At 44.4% G+C, this 19,274-nt stretch overlaps 1 protein-coding gene across 5 annotated transcripts in view; it reads right to left on the bottom strand.

Annotated features, from left to right (window-relative positions):
* The window catches only part of LOC311152630 (uncharacterized protein), a gene marked incomplete at its 5' end in the record, with an annotated part of 279,380 nt that overhangs the window by 133,887 nt on the left and 126,219 nt on the right, over positions 1–19,274 (bottom strand). Inside the window, one exon of one of the 5 annotated variants that reach the window (XM_084203873.1) lies at positions 645–779. The exons of the other annotated variants lie outside the window; for them this stretch is intronic. Coding sequence (XP_084059999.1) covers positions 645–779 — 135 coding nt within the window. Of the gene's footprint in view, positions 1–644; positions 780–19,274 lie in introns of those variants that run through there. 5 annotated transcript variants of the gene reach the window in all.

Consider the following 19,274-nt stretch of genomic DNA (forward strand, 5'->3'; position numbering starts at 1 on the left):
AATAACCACTTAATGAATTTCTCAAACAGAATGAGAAATAAAGGGAAAGAAGAGAGAAGAGACACTTCATTTGCCATCGATACTATGCAAGCATTCACATCTTAATGATTTTCTTCTGGTTTGCTGCACAAATGCTGACATTAGAGCCATAGGTGTGGCCCCTTGCCCGTGCCTGGTCCCACTCACTGCAACCCTCATCTGCATGAGGATCTGTGCAGCTGTCTTGATAGCACACAGAAAACAATGTCATGCAGTGGGCGGGCAGCAGCTCAAAAGTAAACTACTGACTTCAAGTTTGGAGCATGATAAATACAGAATCATTCCTAGCAGTTGTGCAAACCAGGATAACTGGATAACATCCATTCATTGCAGGTCTTGTTTCACCCATGGGGTTCTCTCTTCACATACCTCAACCTGCTGGTAGCTGACAATGCTTTGGAGCCACTGCACAGCTCAGAGACAGCTGCTTTTTAATCACAGTCAGGGCAGCAAAGCAAAGCTTCAGCATGGACAAGTTTAGCAGACCCTCAGAACTGCAAGCTATCCAGTAAGGTTCTGAGCAAAGCCATCCTTTGCAAATGCAACATGCATGACCCTCATCTGAATTTTCCCCTGTGATTCTTGTTTTCTTCAGCCAAACTTACCAGGGCTTCTGGCTCTTTGCTTTCTTCACTGCTGTATCCATAATAATCGGGAGTTTTATCCAAGTCCTGTAAGTTCCCCTGTGTCCTTAAGCCCTTCTCTGAATGACAAGCCTGGCAAATGGGTGCATTGCCCATATCAGTCGTTCTGCTCCCTCCGAGCAGGGGGACGGCCCTCGCACCGCAGCGGGTGCCCGGCGCTCCCGGAGGACAGGGCACGGGCCGGGACGGGGGTCCCGCCTGCGCTCCGCTCCTCGGCCACTGCTCCCGGGCCCGCCGAGCCGAGCCGTGTCCCGCAGAACCCGAAACCCCGGCAACTGCGGGCAGCGCTCGGTGACCATTTCCAATTCAGGCGCTGCCCGGCTATTTTTACACCTACCAGGCCAGCTATGCATGTCAATGGCGTGGGGTGGGCCGGGGGACGGCTCTCCAGCACGGAGCCGGCCGGCCCAGCTCGCAGAGTTCAAGTCCCGCTGGGTGGAATGCCCTACACACACGGGTTATTGAGTTACCCAGCTGCGTGCCTTTCAATGTTTTGATTTTTTCCCTGCCCTGCTCGGTCCCACTGTGCTTACATAAAGCACTGGATTTCAAAATGTTGCTAATGCCTTCTGAGTTTCTAACTCAAAAATATTACATATTCAAGTCTATCATGCAACATCTACTTGATATTTACAAAGCGAGACAAAGTGGATGAGCACAGATTTCATGACCATTTAATTTCAGTGATTCACACGGTATCTCATGTTTATGTTGCCAATAACTGTGATGAGCTTGCTTTGGATTGATATGCCCCTGGGGTATGATTTCAAATGAGCTCAAATGTATCCAAAAAGGACAATATCTTTTGTTAGATCCCTTTTGCTCTCATCTATGTCATGTTTGGTCTTGTTTGGGATTTTGATTGTCCATTTGGTTTAAGGTTGGTGTTAATCTTTTAGAATAGTTATGATTAAAAATCAAGGAAAACAAGCAAGAAAAAAACAAACCCAAAGGAAAATAAAAACAATCCCACTTATTACTTATCATGCTTGCACCCATTAAGCTAAAAACAATGTTCAGGATTGCATGTTGGAATCTACCTCTTATCCAGGAGAGGCTCAGAGCAGGATTAAAAAACACTGACACTGAACCAAACCACGCCACCAAAAACCAAACAAAACAGAAAGGAAAAGGTAGTTGAGAATTAATCGGCAGTTTTCAAACATGACCAGCTGGGGGTAGCAGAGGCAGCAGGGACAGTGTCTGCAGATACCAGAGCCCTGAAGAATAGACCACCCTGCACATCCAAGCCCAGCAAAGCGGGGCATCTATTTGAAAATTTAAGCCCCAAATTCCTCAGAAACAGAGCGATCCTCAAAGAATTGCAAGAACCAGCCAACTCTTTTCTCCTTGGGGTTTCCACCCGTTGCCAGTATGGCAGCACATGGCAGCAGGCAGCTCTCCATGGGAGCCCATTGATTCCCAGCCAGTTCCCCTCCACAGCAGCACCAGTTATGATCCAAGAGACCCAGCTCTCCCCAGACCCCCACTACTGATGGGGTCTCTTTTTTGTTAATTATCCTGAGGAGATTTTAAGGGGCTCTGTAATTGTTCCTTGCTGATGAACGCTCCAGGATGGCTCACCTCCGGAGCTGTGATGGATACATGCTGTATAGACACACGCACAGAATAGTTAAATTGTTGCTTTTGCCCTTTTGACATTTTTGCCAGCACTTGGCAACTGTTCCAGAATGTTTGTAAAAGGCTCACTTGCCCATAATTAGCTGGTAACAAGTTCCTTCAGCTCTTCCAAAGCATTACCATGTGACAGTAATAAAGCGTGTGAACGCTGCCAGAACTTCTTAATTCAGTTATCAAAATACAAGGATGGAAGAAGGAGTCCCACTGAATGCTAGACTCGACCAAAGTTCATCTAACCAAGGTTCCAACATAAACTGGAACTACAAACCCCTGGATAGAGCAAGCTATTTCATATGCAAATAAATTACTGGAAAAAACAAGGCGCCACTCCAGGGGAAATGGTGGAAAACTTGAGTAACAGGCATTCCTGGGAAATGCTGCTTGTGGAAAGCAACAATCTGTGAGGGCATCAGAGGGAGAGCAGTGGAGAAGCTTTCTGCCAGAGCCTGTCAACAATATTACTGTTGTTTGTCCAAGTGCCCCAAGACTCCGGGGCAAATTACTCAGAGGCGACCGCGTTCATGTCCTGCCAGAGCCAGGGCATGGCATCCTAACACAGCGCATGCTGGAGGGTTCAAAGCCTCTGTGGGGAACATCTTGCCCTAGCTCTGCATTCCCATGCTCTTTGCTGTCTTGGTAGGGCTGCAAATTCCTCCAGGCAGCAGCAGAGGAAACCAAACCCAGAGGCACAGTTTGGAGGCACAGAGCTCATGCCAAACCACCTCAGCAGCCCAAGAGACCTTTTCACAGCACTAACTCCAAACCTCAATTACTCCCTTACCTAGGAAAGCTTCAGAAACTCAGTTTCAAGTGTCTGTAAGAAGGAGAGCAGAGTATCCCCTGTATTGAAGAACTGACTCTAAGGGAGGGTCCTTCTTTTCCCCTCAAATGGGGGAAACATCTTGGTTTCTTCCCCCAGTGTTTCTAAGCCTGCAGCACTGATGATTGTCGCCCTTAGGGCAACACAAACCAATCAAGCCCTCAGCAAACTTTCGGGAATTGCAACTTTCCCAAAGATTCTCACAGAAAATGTTGCAATGGCTAGATACTCCCCGTTTGTTACTACTGGCCCCCAAAAAAGCAGTGTGGTACAAACCCAGCGCTTTGCAGAGACTTGTAAATCCCAACCAAGACCTCAAAGACCGACAAGTGAGGAACAGTGAAATCCAAGCTGTAAGCTCATCTCCAGGGGGAGACTTCATTTGATGGGATACCATTCCACAGGCCAGGAATGGCACAGCTTGACTATTCTAAGACGAAACAGGACGAAGGACAGTCACGCACACCCAGGTAGGCAGCAACAGAAGCAAAACTGCTCTGCTGCCAGGAAAAATGCCTCTTTATGCCTTTTTTTTTGCCATTACAAGAAAAAAAAAACCAGCAAAAATGTAGGGGGAGAGAGTCCCAAGTATCAAAACAAATGACAACTGTTAGCAACATAACCCCCCATTTTTACTCCTGTTAAATCTCTCCCCAAAGAGCCATTTCCCATGACACTTTTATGGTTAAATATAGTAATTAAAAAAAAAAAAAAAAAGAGACTGAGAGAGAGAAAAGAGACTGCACTGGGACCTACCTACATACTTCTAGGAGATTCCCTGAACTTTGAAATTATCCCTACATGCAAAGTCTTTCACTCCTGGGGATTTTTCTATGGGAAGGTCAAGCACAACACAGCTCACTCGCTTCTAGCAATTATTTTGGGTCAGATCTTGAGCTCATGTAGACAATAAACTCTGATGAGTCATGACTTTTTATCATTTATGTCTACTTTTATGCTTTACAACAATGCCACTGATGAGATCACTACTTCCCAAAAATTCAGCCTTTTCTTCCTCTGGTCACAGAGACCACAATAAGGGGCTATTGTCTGCTCCAGAGAACCTAGCAAAAAACTCCTCTTTGACTTAAGTATTTTGAGTCCAATCACTTGCAAAAATCTATTTTGTGCCATTTATAGAAGACTTGCTCTGCTTTTGATGGTGAATCATTTGACACATTAAGCCTAATGATTCTCTCTGGACAGCCCTTAATCCAAGTGGCACCATGTATATTTTGGACACTATGAAAAAAAAGCAAAGAGCCAACCTGAGGTTTAATCGCTGCAGCTACAGATCCTGCTGGCACTGCAGGATCCTACAGATCCTGAAAACATTCCATCATGCACATGTATAAAATATATACAAAAAGGCACCTGAGCCTCCAGCATTCAACAGATTAAACACATCCTTAACTTTACAGAAATGGGAGATTTTGGATGACAGGTGTGGCACAAGAAGATAAAAACAACCCCAGATTTCATAGAAAAGCCCTCACAGGCACAGCAGTTTATGTATCACCTATTTTTCTCAGAAAAATTGCAGCTGATATTTACTTTCTCTCTCTTGGTTCCACCTCATGAGCAATGAAAGGCCCATGTTAACACAAAGCACTGAGTAACACAAGGGAAATCTTACAGGCATTGTTGACTAATCACAAAACTAAAAATCAGTGCACGGGGAAATATTCAAAAATAGCCTGATGCAGCTCGGGCCCACCCATGCCAACACAGCTATACAGTAAATTATCACCTCTCAGGCCCAAAATAGCTTTTTTGCTCATTTCAACAGAACTAAGGCATTCTTTGAGTACTTCATGGTTGTTATAACCTCCTGTGGCACTAAGCTCTAATTGGTACCTATTTGTATCATCTAAATCTAAACCAAATCTCTGGCCCTTTATTAGCTCTGATTTTTCTTCCTTAACACAGACCAGATAGTAATTCTGCCTTGAACCGTCTTGTAGGATATTGTGAAGCTATCACATTCTGAATTTGGAATATCAAGTAAAGCCACAACTCTCCACAAAAACCATCCAATTTTCCCTTCCCAATTTTCCCTTCCCTCCTACATCAGCAGGAGCTCACTGCTGATTCTGAAAACCCCAAGTCTCCTAAGCTCTTGTTGCTGAAATACAGAGGCTTCTGTACTTCTCACTTCTGTTGGATTTCCTGTGAATTTGACACACTTTTCAAAACCCAATATTGCCTATTTTGATATAAAATCAGCTTGTGGAGGGACTACATTTTTCATGTATAACATATAAAAGACAGTTTGCCTCACATACAAAGGATCCCAAAGCATAAAGTTTGCCACATGTTGCATCTTTTGCTTTACTGTAGATTAACAGAATCAATTAATTCAATGAGGACTGAAATAACCATGTTAAATGCATAATTTGTCCTTTGCTAAAGAGCACTTTCTCAGGAATTCTCAAAGAATTACATACTTTTGGGTAGTATTGTGCCCCTGACTTTAGCTTTTCCTCACCTATTGTACTAATGGCTGCTGTCTTGGTGCATCACAGATAGTAAATGATACCAAGTGGTTCATCACAGGTTCTTAAGTGCAAAGCCAGAGTTCATTTACTTGGTTTCTATTTTATTTTGCACCTTTTGCCTGTCTGTTACCATGGGGCCCATTAAACACATCTGTTAGAACTGAGAGTTACTATAATTCGCATTAGGAAATCATTATATCTTGAATATTTGCTTTAATGACTTGCTCTTGATGGTTAAACTAGAAGCATAAAGAGAATATTAGTGCCACTGAAAGTAAACTAAACCTAATGCCCCAATTCCCATAGCAATATGAGTTAATGCACACTGATTGAGCTACAGGTGCACACACACTGAATATACCTGTACCAAAGCTTAAAACAAGCTGGCCATGCCCAGTGCACCCACACTGAGTTGAAGTGCAGCCATAAAACTGCAATTTTTCTAATCTTCAACATTATATCTGTGTTTTCTGTGCTCAGCTAACGGCACCGACAGCTCCTTGGGAAAACAAAACAGAATCCAGCGTTACTGACTCCGAGTCTCTGCCTTTAACAAGGCTCTGGTGCGGATGAGCACACATCCATTTTGGAGCAAGCTCCAAAGCCTTCATCTGCCCAATTTTTGAAGAAAGAGTGAGTCATGAAAGGAAAAAATTATCTGCTCTATTCGTCACATGTCAACAAACAGTACTTGAAAGCTTGGGTTTGTATCACTCCTGTCTAATATTTTGCCTTTCCCCGCACTGACAGAGTTGCAGTAGATGATAAATAAAAGATTCCAATCTTCCAAAAGCAATTCCCTATGATCAAAAGGGTTCTAACAGAGCACAATCAAGAATTTTTGTTTCTGTAAGCAAGCAATTTGTGCCTTATAGTGACATACATCATCCAAACGAGGGCCAGAAGAGCGTGAAAAACAAATAAGTCTGCTGAGTAAGTGACTGAACTTCATTATTGCAGCCACACACGCAGTTCTAAGCAGACAATTTGAGATCTTGTGATTGAAAACACACCTTCACATCAGTCATCAGCTACTTAAGGCCTGCCACCCTGGGAAAAAACCAAATCACCTCCATAAAGTTAATAGAAGCACCAAAGGTCAGCGGGAAGAGCACATCATCTGTCAATAAGTCTGCATCAAATTCTGCCGCAATTCTGAATAATGTATAAGTCAGAAATTGGGAGATGATTACCAACTGACAAAGCAAGTGCTTGGGCACTGTAGTCTCACAGGATTGCTAAAACCAGCAGTGCCTATAAGTTAGGGAGAGCCAAGGAAGGCACAATGACAAAACTGAGCAGTTTATTTGCAAAGAAATCCTAAAAATGCCGTAAAACTTTCTTCAGCTGCCCTTCCTAACTCATGATATTGTGAGATGCACAATAGTGCTGCAGATCCTGTGGCTGCTAAACACGAGGCAAACTAACCAAGACTTTAATAACTTCACATTTTCATGAGAAATAAACATATAAGAAAAAGATAATCAAATAAACATTAGCTTTGCAGATAAAATATTAGAAAATTCAGGGAAGCATGGAACAGAACAACACCTTTCACAAAAGAGCCTCCCACAAACTTCTGAAGTCAAAGAAGAGCAGCTTCACAGGTTCTCTGCAGTTCTCAGTAGCAGCCAGCAGATAGGATTCACACAACAACTGCCCTCAGGGACACCATCCCAAATTTAAAGTGCACTGCAAACAGGAGTTACCCCTTCTCGGTCTGGTACCTCTGAAGACACTGATAACTAATGAACAATCTGATCTGGCTTGCCTGGACCCTAAGCTGTGGAAAGGAACATGCAGCACAAACAGATCCACACAAAAAACTGGTTTCTCTCAAAACCCAAAAATGCCACTCTAAGAAAAGCATAATCACATGAGAAGCAAAATTAGGTGCGAGTAAGGTCCATTAAAGGAGCTCAGTTAAAACACAAACCAGCGAAATTCCCAAAAATACATAAACCCACAGATTTACTGCCAGCAAGAAACACGAAAATTTACTAAATAATCTTGCATTTACTTGCATCAAAAATTTACTAAATAATCTTTCCAAACTTTTAGTGGCAAGAAAAGAGCTATAGCAATTATTGCAAATTTTATGCTACATTATAACTGTAACATTTGGTGATTACCAAATACATTATGCTGCTGAATTCTCCTACATACCCTACAGTGCCCCAAGGACTGAGAGAGAACCCTTGGCCATGACCACTCCCCCACCCACCCTGCACAAAATCCCAAGACTCCAGCATGGACAGAGTCCAGGCAGGCAGGAGAACTCAAATAAGCAGCAGAGAATGACATCCCTCTGGACATGCAGCCTCTTCCAGCTGGGAGCACCTTTTCCCATCTGCATTACTTCTTGCCAGCCCCACTCTGTCCCTGTTACAGCTCATTTATTTGGCCTTCATGGCCCCACATCAAAATTTGGCCCCAAGGCAGTGACAAGATGGAAAATAAGTCACAACCTCCACAAACCAGTCCCTTCTCCAACACCTTCTCTCAATACTGAATTTCCATCTTTCCTCTCTGACAGCATCTTCCCAACACCAGCTGGGACAGAAGTAGATAAAATTTCAATTACATGGAAAGGAAAATTCATCTATTTCCTATTAGGTAATAGGCAAGGTCAGAAATAGATTCCAATTTATCCCAACCTGCCTCCTTGTTACCCTTCCTTTATGAGAGTAGCACTTTCTCCTACAACCAGCCTGAGCTGGGAAGTCCCATGGACTTCTTTAAGTGCTCATCAACAAAAAAAAATTCTAAACTGTTCCTTAGTCTGTACTACAGTAAAGAAATATTTTTAAAAAACAGGGAAGAAGAACTTCTCATTGGAAGCAACTCCCTATTTTGTAGAATGCAGCACTAAACATATTTTTTCCTATAAAATTTGTAGCTTCAGGACCCAATCCAGATGATCTTTCAGAACAACAGCAAAGTATGTTCTGTATTTGAGATACCAATGCCTACAAAGCAATCATATGCCAATGCAATCCAACAGTGATGAACTGAAAGAGTCAATGCAAATATTTCAGCCTAAGGCCATGAAGGCAGCCACTGACCGAGCCCCACATCTCAGGACTTCATCAGGTTGACTACAATCCCCATCTGAATTTGCAATTTACACTCAGAATGAGTAAAAATAATAGGGGGAAAAAAAAGGAATTTGTAAGCTAAACAATAGTCAAATGCCCAAGATAAGTAAAAGCACATCCATTAGGCAATGATGCTCTAAAATAAAGGAATTTTGTGTAGTGAAATACTTGAAGAGGCTATCATTTCCCAGGCCAAATGAATATGAAGTGAAAGACCTCAGGTCCTGTGTGAGAGTTCCAAAAGTCCTGCTGCATTCACAGTGACAAATGAAAATTTTGTATTACTGCAGAGATGACTCATTTGTGGGGAGATATCAACACCACAGGGGAAGCAGCTGTCTGATGAAATGAGTATTTGTCTCCTCTTATCCATTGTCCATGAGGCTGCCCTAGCACCCACTGAAGCGAGCCTGGTCTTGGCCTTTGGATCACAGTAGGATCAGTTTATCCCAGGCCAGGAGGTCCTCCCTCCCTTGCTGCTCCAACTCCTTCCAGCACTAAAGGGCTGTCAAGGATGAAAATCAGAGAAAATAAACCCCGTGGCAAATCTGTCAGCCAGGTTCTCTGCAAGCCACAGCCTCATTGATCAGCCTCAGAATCGTGGAGTAATTTAGGATGGACAAGATCCAAGTGTTCCCCCAGCACTGCCAAGCCACCACTAACCCGTGTTCCCAAGTGCCACATCCACACATCTTTCGAATCCCTCCAGGGACGGTGACCCCACCACTGCCCTGGCAGTCTGTTCCAGTGTCTGACAACTCTGCATGGCAAAACTTGACTCTTTCTTGCCTGATCAGCCACCACCACCTGATGCTGCACTGTCTTTGCACAGCAGGAAAGCACCTATTTTTAATTTTTTAACACTTGCACAAATATCCAAGATAAAGACATTGATGCCTTGAAGCAGCACTTGGGAAGATTTTTGTTCATTCTCTGACCCTGTTTTTCACTAACAGGGGTCTCCCACCTCCACCATCTCTGAGGAGATTGAAGTTCCACCAAGCTTCTGTATTGATATTCTCATGGCATTACTTGTAGTTCCATATATTAAGAAGTAATGGCAATTCCAGGATAAAATAGACAGCAAAACATATTGCAGCAAGTCCTTACAGAACTGAAAGGATCATTGATTGGAAGAATCTAAACTGCTGCAAATCACTGCCAAAAGTAAAACCAGAGAAGGATATTTAGAACTTATGCTACAAGTGCACTAGATGCTTAGCAAGGAAGCATGCTTGCTCTGAAAAAGGCACATGGGCATCTTGAGTTCTGGGAGTTGGGAAAAAACACCTTCATTTTACCCCTCTGCCTTTGCAGATTTCTCTCCAATTCCATTTGGGATTTTCCAGTGCTTTCTGCTTCTCTATTTATTTTAATAATTATTTTTAGATGGGTTTTGAATTTATAAATAGTGCCAGGACACCAAGGTTCTCCTCTTGCCAGCAACAGGGTGATTTGAACAGGAGGGGTCACAGAACATAAGAATTACAAAAAGAACATTTTGGACCTCAAGGTACATTTGCGTGACATTATTTCCCACCATGCATAATCTGTCCTTCAATCACAGAGCTGTATTACACAAAGTGCACACATGTTTAAAAATTACATTGGAAAATATAAATCACTAAGATGGTTATGTAATCGGAGGTGAATTATCTCCTGGCTGAAATCATCTGGAAAAAATCTAAATCTCCTGAAATCATTGGCAAATCTTTCAGGGTTAAGTTATTATATTAAGAGTTAAGGTTATAATATACAGTGTTACAAAACCAAGTGCTCCTTTATAACCTTTAATTACAGTTCCCCATCTATAAATTATCCTTCTCCATCTCATACAGCTCTTCCAGAAGGAGGCTGCTTCCTCTCAAGCCTTCTGCTTTTGTACGTTAAGCTTGCACATTGAAGTTGGTTTAAAAAGGATAAAATACTCCTTCCTGTGTTTCATGCTCCTGGGCCAATGATCATTATTACAACTATGCAGAGACTACAACATAATGATGGTTTATTGCCCAAAATAATGGAATGTGTGCTGCTAAACCCAGCCAGATGATGTACAAAATGGCTAAACTGCAATAAAGAGAAAGCCGGTGTTAATTAACCTTTACAACCACCTGCATATTCAGCAGCTGCAGCAGGACTTTGGTTCTCTAAGCTGCCCTCAGACAATTCCCTTCACTCCTCCGTTCTAATCAATTCCCAAGCACTGCTCAGAGCAGACACACTAAGGCTGGTGGCTGTTCCACGGCTGCAGGGACAAATCCTCCCTGGAACCGGGAGGGACGCTGAGCCCTGCGCTGGCTCTGCAAGGAAATGCATCCCACCTGCCCTCCCACCGGCACCGCAGTGCCTCCCCGCAGGCACCGGGAGCATCAGCAAGCCCTAAAGCACACGGGTCCAGCGCTAGGCTTCCTTAGAAACCCGGGGAAGACGGCCAAGCACGTACTTCCTTAAGCTTGGGAGAACTCGTGCTGCAATGCAGAGCTGGCTCTGGGCACAGCTATTAATTATTTCTGCTTTCACTTCTTTGGGAAACCTTTTCCAGGGCCTCATCACTCACCAGGCTAACACAGCCTGCACCACTTGAGGGTGCACGCAGCTCTGTGGAAGCACCCAGTGCTAACACCTGCATCCCAGCAAAGGAGAGGTCAGTAAATCCATTATTGCCAAAGGAGTGCCTGAGTGGTTTGTCTGCCCTTCAGACAGCGCTGCAGGCTTTGTGCTGTCCTCGCCAAGAACAGAAAAGGGGAAAAAATACAGCTTGGGGGATTTTTCATGATCCTAAAAATACCCCCGGTGCAGTCAGTGGCCAGTGGCTGCAGCTGCCATTTGCCAAGCCCTGTTAGGCTGTGGGGGCAGTGGGGGAGGGCTGGATTCTCCCAAGAAAACACAGCAGCAGCAGCATGGAGAATATAGCACACGTCTCATCTAGTTGCTATGGAGTCTCCGTGCATTTCCTCAGGAAAATTTAACTATGATACAGCAGTTGCACTGACCAGACAAAATGTTTTTTTTTTTTTAATCTGTATCACTTTCTGTCTCCAGCAAATGTCAAATTTTGCAAAACAAATTCATGCTCATGAAAGCCACCCTGCTCTGCACAGAGCAGCTTGCCTTGGTAATTTAAGGCTCACATCAGCATTTTAGATTTTATTCAATTCATCCTGCTAAGTCATTCCACTGTACCAGAACACTTTCAAAAGGAGTCTATTCACAAGCTTTTCCACGAACAAGATAAACAGGTATCATTTGGAAAACTACCCGTTTTCCTTTTGCTGCTACATAAAGCTTTGAGGTTTTAATGTATATAATGCAAGGGTGTTATTTCAATAACAAGGGGCAACACCTTCACACTGAATGAAGGCAGGGCCAGATGAAACATTTGGGAGAAATTCTCTCCTGTGAGGGTGGGGAGGCCTTGGCACAGGTCACCCTGTGAAGCTGTGGGTGCTCCATCCCTGGGAGTGTCCAAGGCCAGGCTGGATGGGGCCCTGAGCACCCTGGTCCAGTAAAAGTGTCCCTGCTCATGGCAGGGGGTGGAATGAGATGGGCTTTAAGGACCCTTCTGGCCCAAACCCTTCTGTGATTCCATGGCTCCCAACAGTAACTAAACAGAGCTGATACTAAATCCATGGACTCCCTGTGGAGAGACTAAAACAGAGATAACCTGCACTGTTACCTGACTTAACTAAGTGGAACTGAGTCTCCCTGGCCTAGAGATGTGAATGGCAGCAGCAAGCATTTTCCTTTGGGCAGCTCTGATGTCCAGCACCAAGTTGATCAGTAAAAACCGAAAAGGTTTGCTGTGCTTAACTATTCTGCAGTCACATATGGGGGCCTTTTGGGATATCTTAGTTACTGCCTGCTCTTGCTCCAGCAGTGAGACTAAAATCAGCACAATGCACATGATGTCTTTGCTCCCTGCTGCACAGGTGCCTTTAAAAAGAAATGAAGCAGGGGAACAAGAAGGCTCCAGCAGGTCCAGGCAGCCCCCAGTAAATCATGGCCTGAGCAGCGAGGCACGAAGGGGCTTTTGTCTGCTCGAGCCTCCTGTTGCACTGTCAGCCTCACTGGTTCTGAGCAGTGACATGTCTCTGTTAGACATCCTGCCATAGCACAGGCCAGAGAGAGTAAATAATTTAAAATAAGCTTAAATTATTCAACCTAAAACAGCTTAGAAAGGCTTGTAATTATGGTTCTATCGGCTGAAATAATTTTCTACTAGCCTGGGGAAATAAGAGCTACACTCCTTTTGGGTGAACACCACTTGTCAATGCTGCCTTATTTCAGATAGAGGAATAAAGAGAAGGCAGATCTAAATTATCAGGCCAAAAGAAATCCACACCCTTCCTCAGGTCACGTACAAGAACAGCATCCCATTAATATTTGCTCTAAATCAAACACTCTGAGTTTTTCCTGACCCAGACAATCAGTCTCACTGGGCTGTTTCAGAGCACAGGTAAACAGGGTAACTTTTAAAATCTTGTGTTACTTCCCTCCCCTTCCTCCTTCTGCTCATTCTTATCCTATCTTCATCAGAAAAGGATTCTGCTGGAGGACAAAAAACTGACCTTAAAGAGAAATATGTACTCTGAAACCTACTCAGGCTCACCTCCCTGAACATGTCTCTTTTCCAAAGCTCTAAGGAGGTAACGAACCTGCTAGGTTTTGGGGAGGTTAACATGCTAAACCCTTCATTAGCATCAACAAACAGAAGGTAATTACAGACATTGTTTAATTGCAGCCTTTGTTTTCAGTCACTTATAAAAGGGCAGCTAGCAATTAATCTGTATTGATCCCTATGTGGAAGGCCTTAGCATAGGAAGGAGTGTTAATATGGTTTGAAGCAACTCAGAAAAACTGTAAGCAACATTTGCAATATTACATACAACAATATAAGAAACTATTTACAATACATGGAACTTCCATAAATAATTCCCAAGTGAAAACCCTTGAGCAGCACCACCTCTGTGAACCACCTGAAATTCACTTCATTACATTCCTCAGATTTCAGTAATTCACATTATATGCTCCAATACTACGCATAACTGTGTAACACTGGGGAATATCTAAACCTACCTGGTCAACCTCATGGACTGAACAGAGGGAAAAAATGGATTTTTGCTGTCTAAGGCTAAAAAGACAGGGTGCTAACAGGCACATTCATCAAGATGTAGAGAAGTATGGAAGAGCTCATCAGACGTTCAAACAAAACCGCCAGTACCACAAGTGCACGAAGGAGCTGCTTGAGACTGGCCCAGAGAACAGGAATTCCTTTTTACAAAACGTGAAGCAGCACCTACATTGCCCAAAAGTAACCCATAAGGTGTTCTGTGAGCAGAGCCAGGTGAATAAAGTGTGACAACCCATCTGCCTGCCAGCTGCAGAACGAGGTGGTGCCCGAATGGCAGCACTCCTGCTCCCCTGCTCCCACCCTCTGGATGCACTATAGATTGGCAATACATCCACCAGGCATGGCTCCAGCTTTCACCACTCAGCTACCAACCCAGAGCTCATATGCTGCTCTCACTTCACGCGCCAAACTTTCCCCAGGAGTTCAGTGGAAAAGCCTGAGGGACTAAATTACAGAAGCCACATTTCAAAAAGCTTGACACTTCACAGTTTAACTTCTGACATCCTCATTAAACATTTTTTTAATTGCTTAACACAAAGCTGCCCAAACATCACGTAATAATTCTTCCAGTGGTGCAGGAAAAGTAATGAATTTAAAGGACGCAAAATATTTCTCAAGGAGGTCAACAAACCCAACCCCAAAGCCAGAAAAGTTTATCCTGAATGATGTGCACATGCTCTCTCAACTTTTTTTAATCAGAGACAAAAATTGCAGAGACAAGATAGGTAGGTGAGCAGTCACCATAGGCAGGTGGTGACATCTCTCCTCTTCCTAGGTTGCTCTTTTAAAAGCTCAGCAGAAGTTCTTTGCACTGATATAGACAAAGGGAGAGATGGAAACTTGGGCGTTTTGGGCACTTTCATAACTGAATAGAAACAATCACATAACGAGTTAATGCAGCCATAAAATCCAGAGTGTCTGCCATGACACTGGATGGCACCCACAGGCTTTACAATGCCAAGGGATTTAGCATTCCAGGAACACATTTTCCTCCTCCTGCACCCAGCGTCTCACACAATAGAGCCGACAGACCCTGTTAATCTTTTCCTCAGTATTCCAGATATGGATTCATTCAACTTAAACTTCTGAAGAAGCACAGTCACCCACAACACCAAAACCACATGGAGATAAATTATCTGTGTTTTGAAATACTGTCTACATATGATTTATTAAGATTGAATAAATTTTCTGTTTCAAAAATTACCAAGGAAATTAACTGAAATACCACCTATATATCATGGAATGATTAGACAACAACGTAAAGGTGAGCGAATTTAAACTTGAAAATTGCTCCTTTCCCATCAGAAGAGAGGGAATTGGAGATCATCAATCTTGCTTCTCTTCAGAACACCGTGTCTTTGTGCCCAAGCACATCACAGCCCTCAAACAGGACATGGAGAAAATGAAGCAGCAAGTCCCAATCTATTCTGAAGTGCAATGTCATCTAAAGAAGCTCCATTTCACAAGGAAGCAAACCAGCAAGGTATTATTTTCACGCCCAGAAATAGCTCCAAAAGGAAAATATTAGCTTGAGATACAGAAGGAAAATGCTCAAAGGGCATCAGGAATAGGCACCACCTACGCAAACACTCCATTACAAAACACCAAAAAGGGTTTTTTTCATGGCTGGAGAGGCATTTGAAACATCTAGAAACTCTAGTGAATCACAAAGATGCTTGCCAAGGCAACGAACACAACAGTGAACAGACAAGACACATTCGGTGCTAAGGAAAGAACAGCAGGTTAAAGCTGCAGTGAACCTCGAAAGCTCCAGTACACACAGGTCAAGCAGTGAGAGACTCTTTCCCTTCCTTATCCTGATACCAACTCCACAGGGATCCCACAGCAGTTCACACCAGGTGAGACAGTGGCTGGTATCCATGAACCAACAGGAGTGACCAAGAGCAAAGAACTGGATCTCTGCATGACTTCCTCCTTCTCAGGATGCCTCTTTCCAGCACACCAAGCACTCCTCAGCTCCTCCACATCCTCCTTCCTCCCTGAGCTCTGGCCCTTTCCAAAGAGATGAACTGTGGGCTGCCAGCCTCGGTGCAGAGCCCATGGACCCAATGACAAACACCCACCCTCCCTGCCAAAGATGGGCTTGAAATTCAAGTGGGCCTGGATTTAAGACAAATCTGACAACATTTTCTAGAATGTGAGAAGCCTCTTACTTTCTTCTTTTGTGAAAAAGGAGATGGTAATGTGAAGCAATGTCTGCTGTTGAGGTAAAACAAAGCCAACTCATTTCCTGTCTCCTGCAGCTCCATAATGGAAGGCACTTAGTGCACGTTGACTCTTCCCCACACACTCTGGAATTCTGCTGTCAGCAGAATCCCTCCATCCTTGCCTTTCTGCAGATATTGTCCAGCAGTAGCTCTGTGCGAGCCTCAGCTGTGCTGAGGGTGTCAAGGGAAGGACAAAATTCACCTGATTCCATTGGTTCTCAATCTCTTTTAGCAAAGAGTGATGAACATTCCAGATGCTGAGGAACATTTTATGCTAAGAATTCTGAACTCATGAATCTGGCCTGCAAAAAGGTATAAAAGTTTTTTTAACCTCTTTAAGTACTAAATAAAGACCCAACTACTGCTAGTAGAGACCAGATGTCAAACTCTGTCCTCATGACTGATGGCAAAATGGTAACAGCCATCAGCTTACCACATCTGTAATATTCAAAAACCAGTTCCATTTGGCAGAATAATCCATTTTTATAGTAGGTTTTTTTGTAGGGATTTTATGTGGGTCTTCAAAAGTCTTTTCAACCCTTGTCACATGCAGAGACAGGAAGCTGTGTCTGCTTTGAGAAGTACTTCAGACAGGGAGAAGCAAGCATGTGTTACATAGAGCCAGGGGCTAGGCAGCTGGATTCCCAGGCTGGAATTCCAGCTTGGCTGCTGACTCAGTGAGTGACCGCCACGGAACCACCCCAGTTCCCTCGCCTCACTCTGCAAAGGGTGAGCCACGGGCAGCTCTCTCCAAAGGCACCCAGAGGCCAGTGGAGCTGGGCCTTACGTATCCTCAATTTAGGTAAAATGGAATTAAACTGCATCAAAATCTATATATTTGAAGCTGCTCATCTGCTGTGTTAGTACCTGGATTTTAATGTTCTTGACACATTTGGGTACGCACACTACTATCCAGAAGGTGGGGCGCTGTTTACATGCACATGTTTGCACCAGTATCCTTTTTTCCACACTGCAAGAGAAGGTCAGACCTGCATAAAAGGGAAAATTTCCAAGTTGGATGCAACATAAGCAGAGCTGCCTTTTGTCAACTGGTTTTTCAAATCAAACGAGTCAATCTCAAAAAGAACACAAGAGAAAGTCTTCAGTGTGCAAACTCCTTTTCCCAGTTTTTGAGCGTGGAATATTTCTGCTCATCCTTAAAGAACCACCAAGGCTGGCCAAGAGAGGATGTGAGGAGCTCACTGCTCCTGCCGGCCAGAGGCCTGTGAGGGCCTAGGGCTACATCAGGCAGCTGCTGTGACAACATCTCAGAACCTTCTGGTCCCAGCCCAGCAGCACGGGGCTGCGGCCAGTTTGCAGCGCTGCTGCCCGGACAGGTGATGGTCACACGGCAGAACACACAAGAGGCAGAGGCACAACGAGCCCACGCCCTGCAGCATCCCTGGGAGCTTGGAGAAGGGTGGGATGGTACTACCAGATGCCCAGCATCCTGCCAGAGTGGAAGAGCTAAAGCCATGGCCCTTCGTTTATCCTCTTTTGCATAATCAGGATGTTCCAGGGACACGGGAAAAGTTCCTATCACGAGGCCAAACGAGCGCTTGGTGCACTCGGCACGTACTGGTGCGTGGCACGTATCCGAGGGAGGACTGGGAAAGACAGCCCACAGCACCTGACACGTTCCCCCACTCCAACGATCCTTCCACAACCAAAATGGATCTCCATTGTAGGGAAAATCCACTCACTGCAGTGCAAGGCCTCTCAAACAAATCACAAAGTTGGAACCAGATTCCCCCTAGGCAGAAACACTTTAAGTGCTGAGAGCAATCAAAAATATATTCATTTGCATTTTGCCTCTCATGGACCTGCACACCTAATTTGTTCCTAGCCTCCATTTTCCAAGAAAGTCAACAAAAACTGGGAGGGCCCCTACTAGGAGATAATCCCATTTCACAGTAAAACCATTTATTGCTCTTCAGGAATTAAAGCGACAGATACATAAACATCTCACAGGCATGTGTCTCACTTAAATTGATGACTAAATAAAAAGACTGACTGTAGCATACATCCTCTCTTTGGGTTGTTCTGTGCACGTGTGATGGGCGTGCATACAGACCCACCATTCTGATCTGCCCTGCACAGCACGGGCACGCACCGACACAGACATAAACCACGGCTGTGCTCCTGTGTGCCTCCTGCAGCAGCAGCAGGATGGAAAAGCCCAGCCTGACCCACCCCCCACCATCTGACTGAAGGCGAGTTTAGGGCGCAGCCAGGCACTTGTTTATGTAACAGCAAGGTGCAGCCGCAGTAGAAGGGAGCCAGGAGCAGGGGCGGAATATTAAAAAGGAGGAAAGGCACACAGCACTGGAGCGCTCCCCGTGTTTTCTAAGCAAAGCCCGCTGGCCATCCCTGGATCCAGCAAGCCGGTGAGGAGCCTGCATCGGCACACGCGGGGATGCGGCCTGAGCCTCCCTGCCGGCAGCCGGGGATACGCCGCACTCCGGGAACAGAGACAGCAGGAGGGGCAGCGTTCGCTCCATCCAGCTTTAATTAAAGCACTCCAACAGGCACTGGAATCACACACGTTGTGGAAATAGGACTTGTGACAGTCAGGAAAAACAAGGCACGCTGCAATTAAGTAACTGAGATGGGCGCTGGGCAGACAGGAATAAAAAGCCCTTCCAGCAAGGACATCCACACATTAAGGGCATGTTTTAAAAAGGCAGTTTTGCAGAGGATTCCACAATCAAAAATGTAATCACAAAAACCACCTTATGCTGCAGTGCCCCATTTAAGGGATTAGGAGAGTAATCACAATCTGCTCCAAGCAGCCCTGCCCAGCATCCAGACGCTGCGTACGCTAGAAATGACATTCCTGTTTTTGATAAAAGACAATTTGGATGTGACTTAATGAACTCTGCAAAGCGAGCGCTTGAAAAGTCATGGAGAACACACCCAGGGGTCTCCCAAAGGCATCAAACGGCCTCTGTCATTTTATTTAAGCCATGCAGTTCAGAATATAAAAAGCCTTAAGACTGAATGCAAAACAAATTCAAAGCTGCCCAGGTATGCCAAGGGAGCAGATGGCTTCTGAATTCTAGAGATGTGCCAAAAGGATCTGTAAATTCCAACATTACATGGCTGAATTCTAGGCTTTTCTTTTCACAGATATCTGTGTTTACATGCAGTGTAGCAGAAAGGGGAGAGGGGCGGA

This window comes from Fringilla coelebs (genome assembly GCF_963513975.1).
Source record: "Fringilla coelebs genome assembly, chromosome: 4".
NCBI classification, from domain to species: Eukaryota; Metazoa; Chordata; class Aves; order Passeriformes; family Fringillidae; genus Fringilla; species Fringilla coelebs.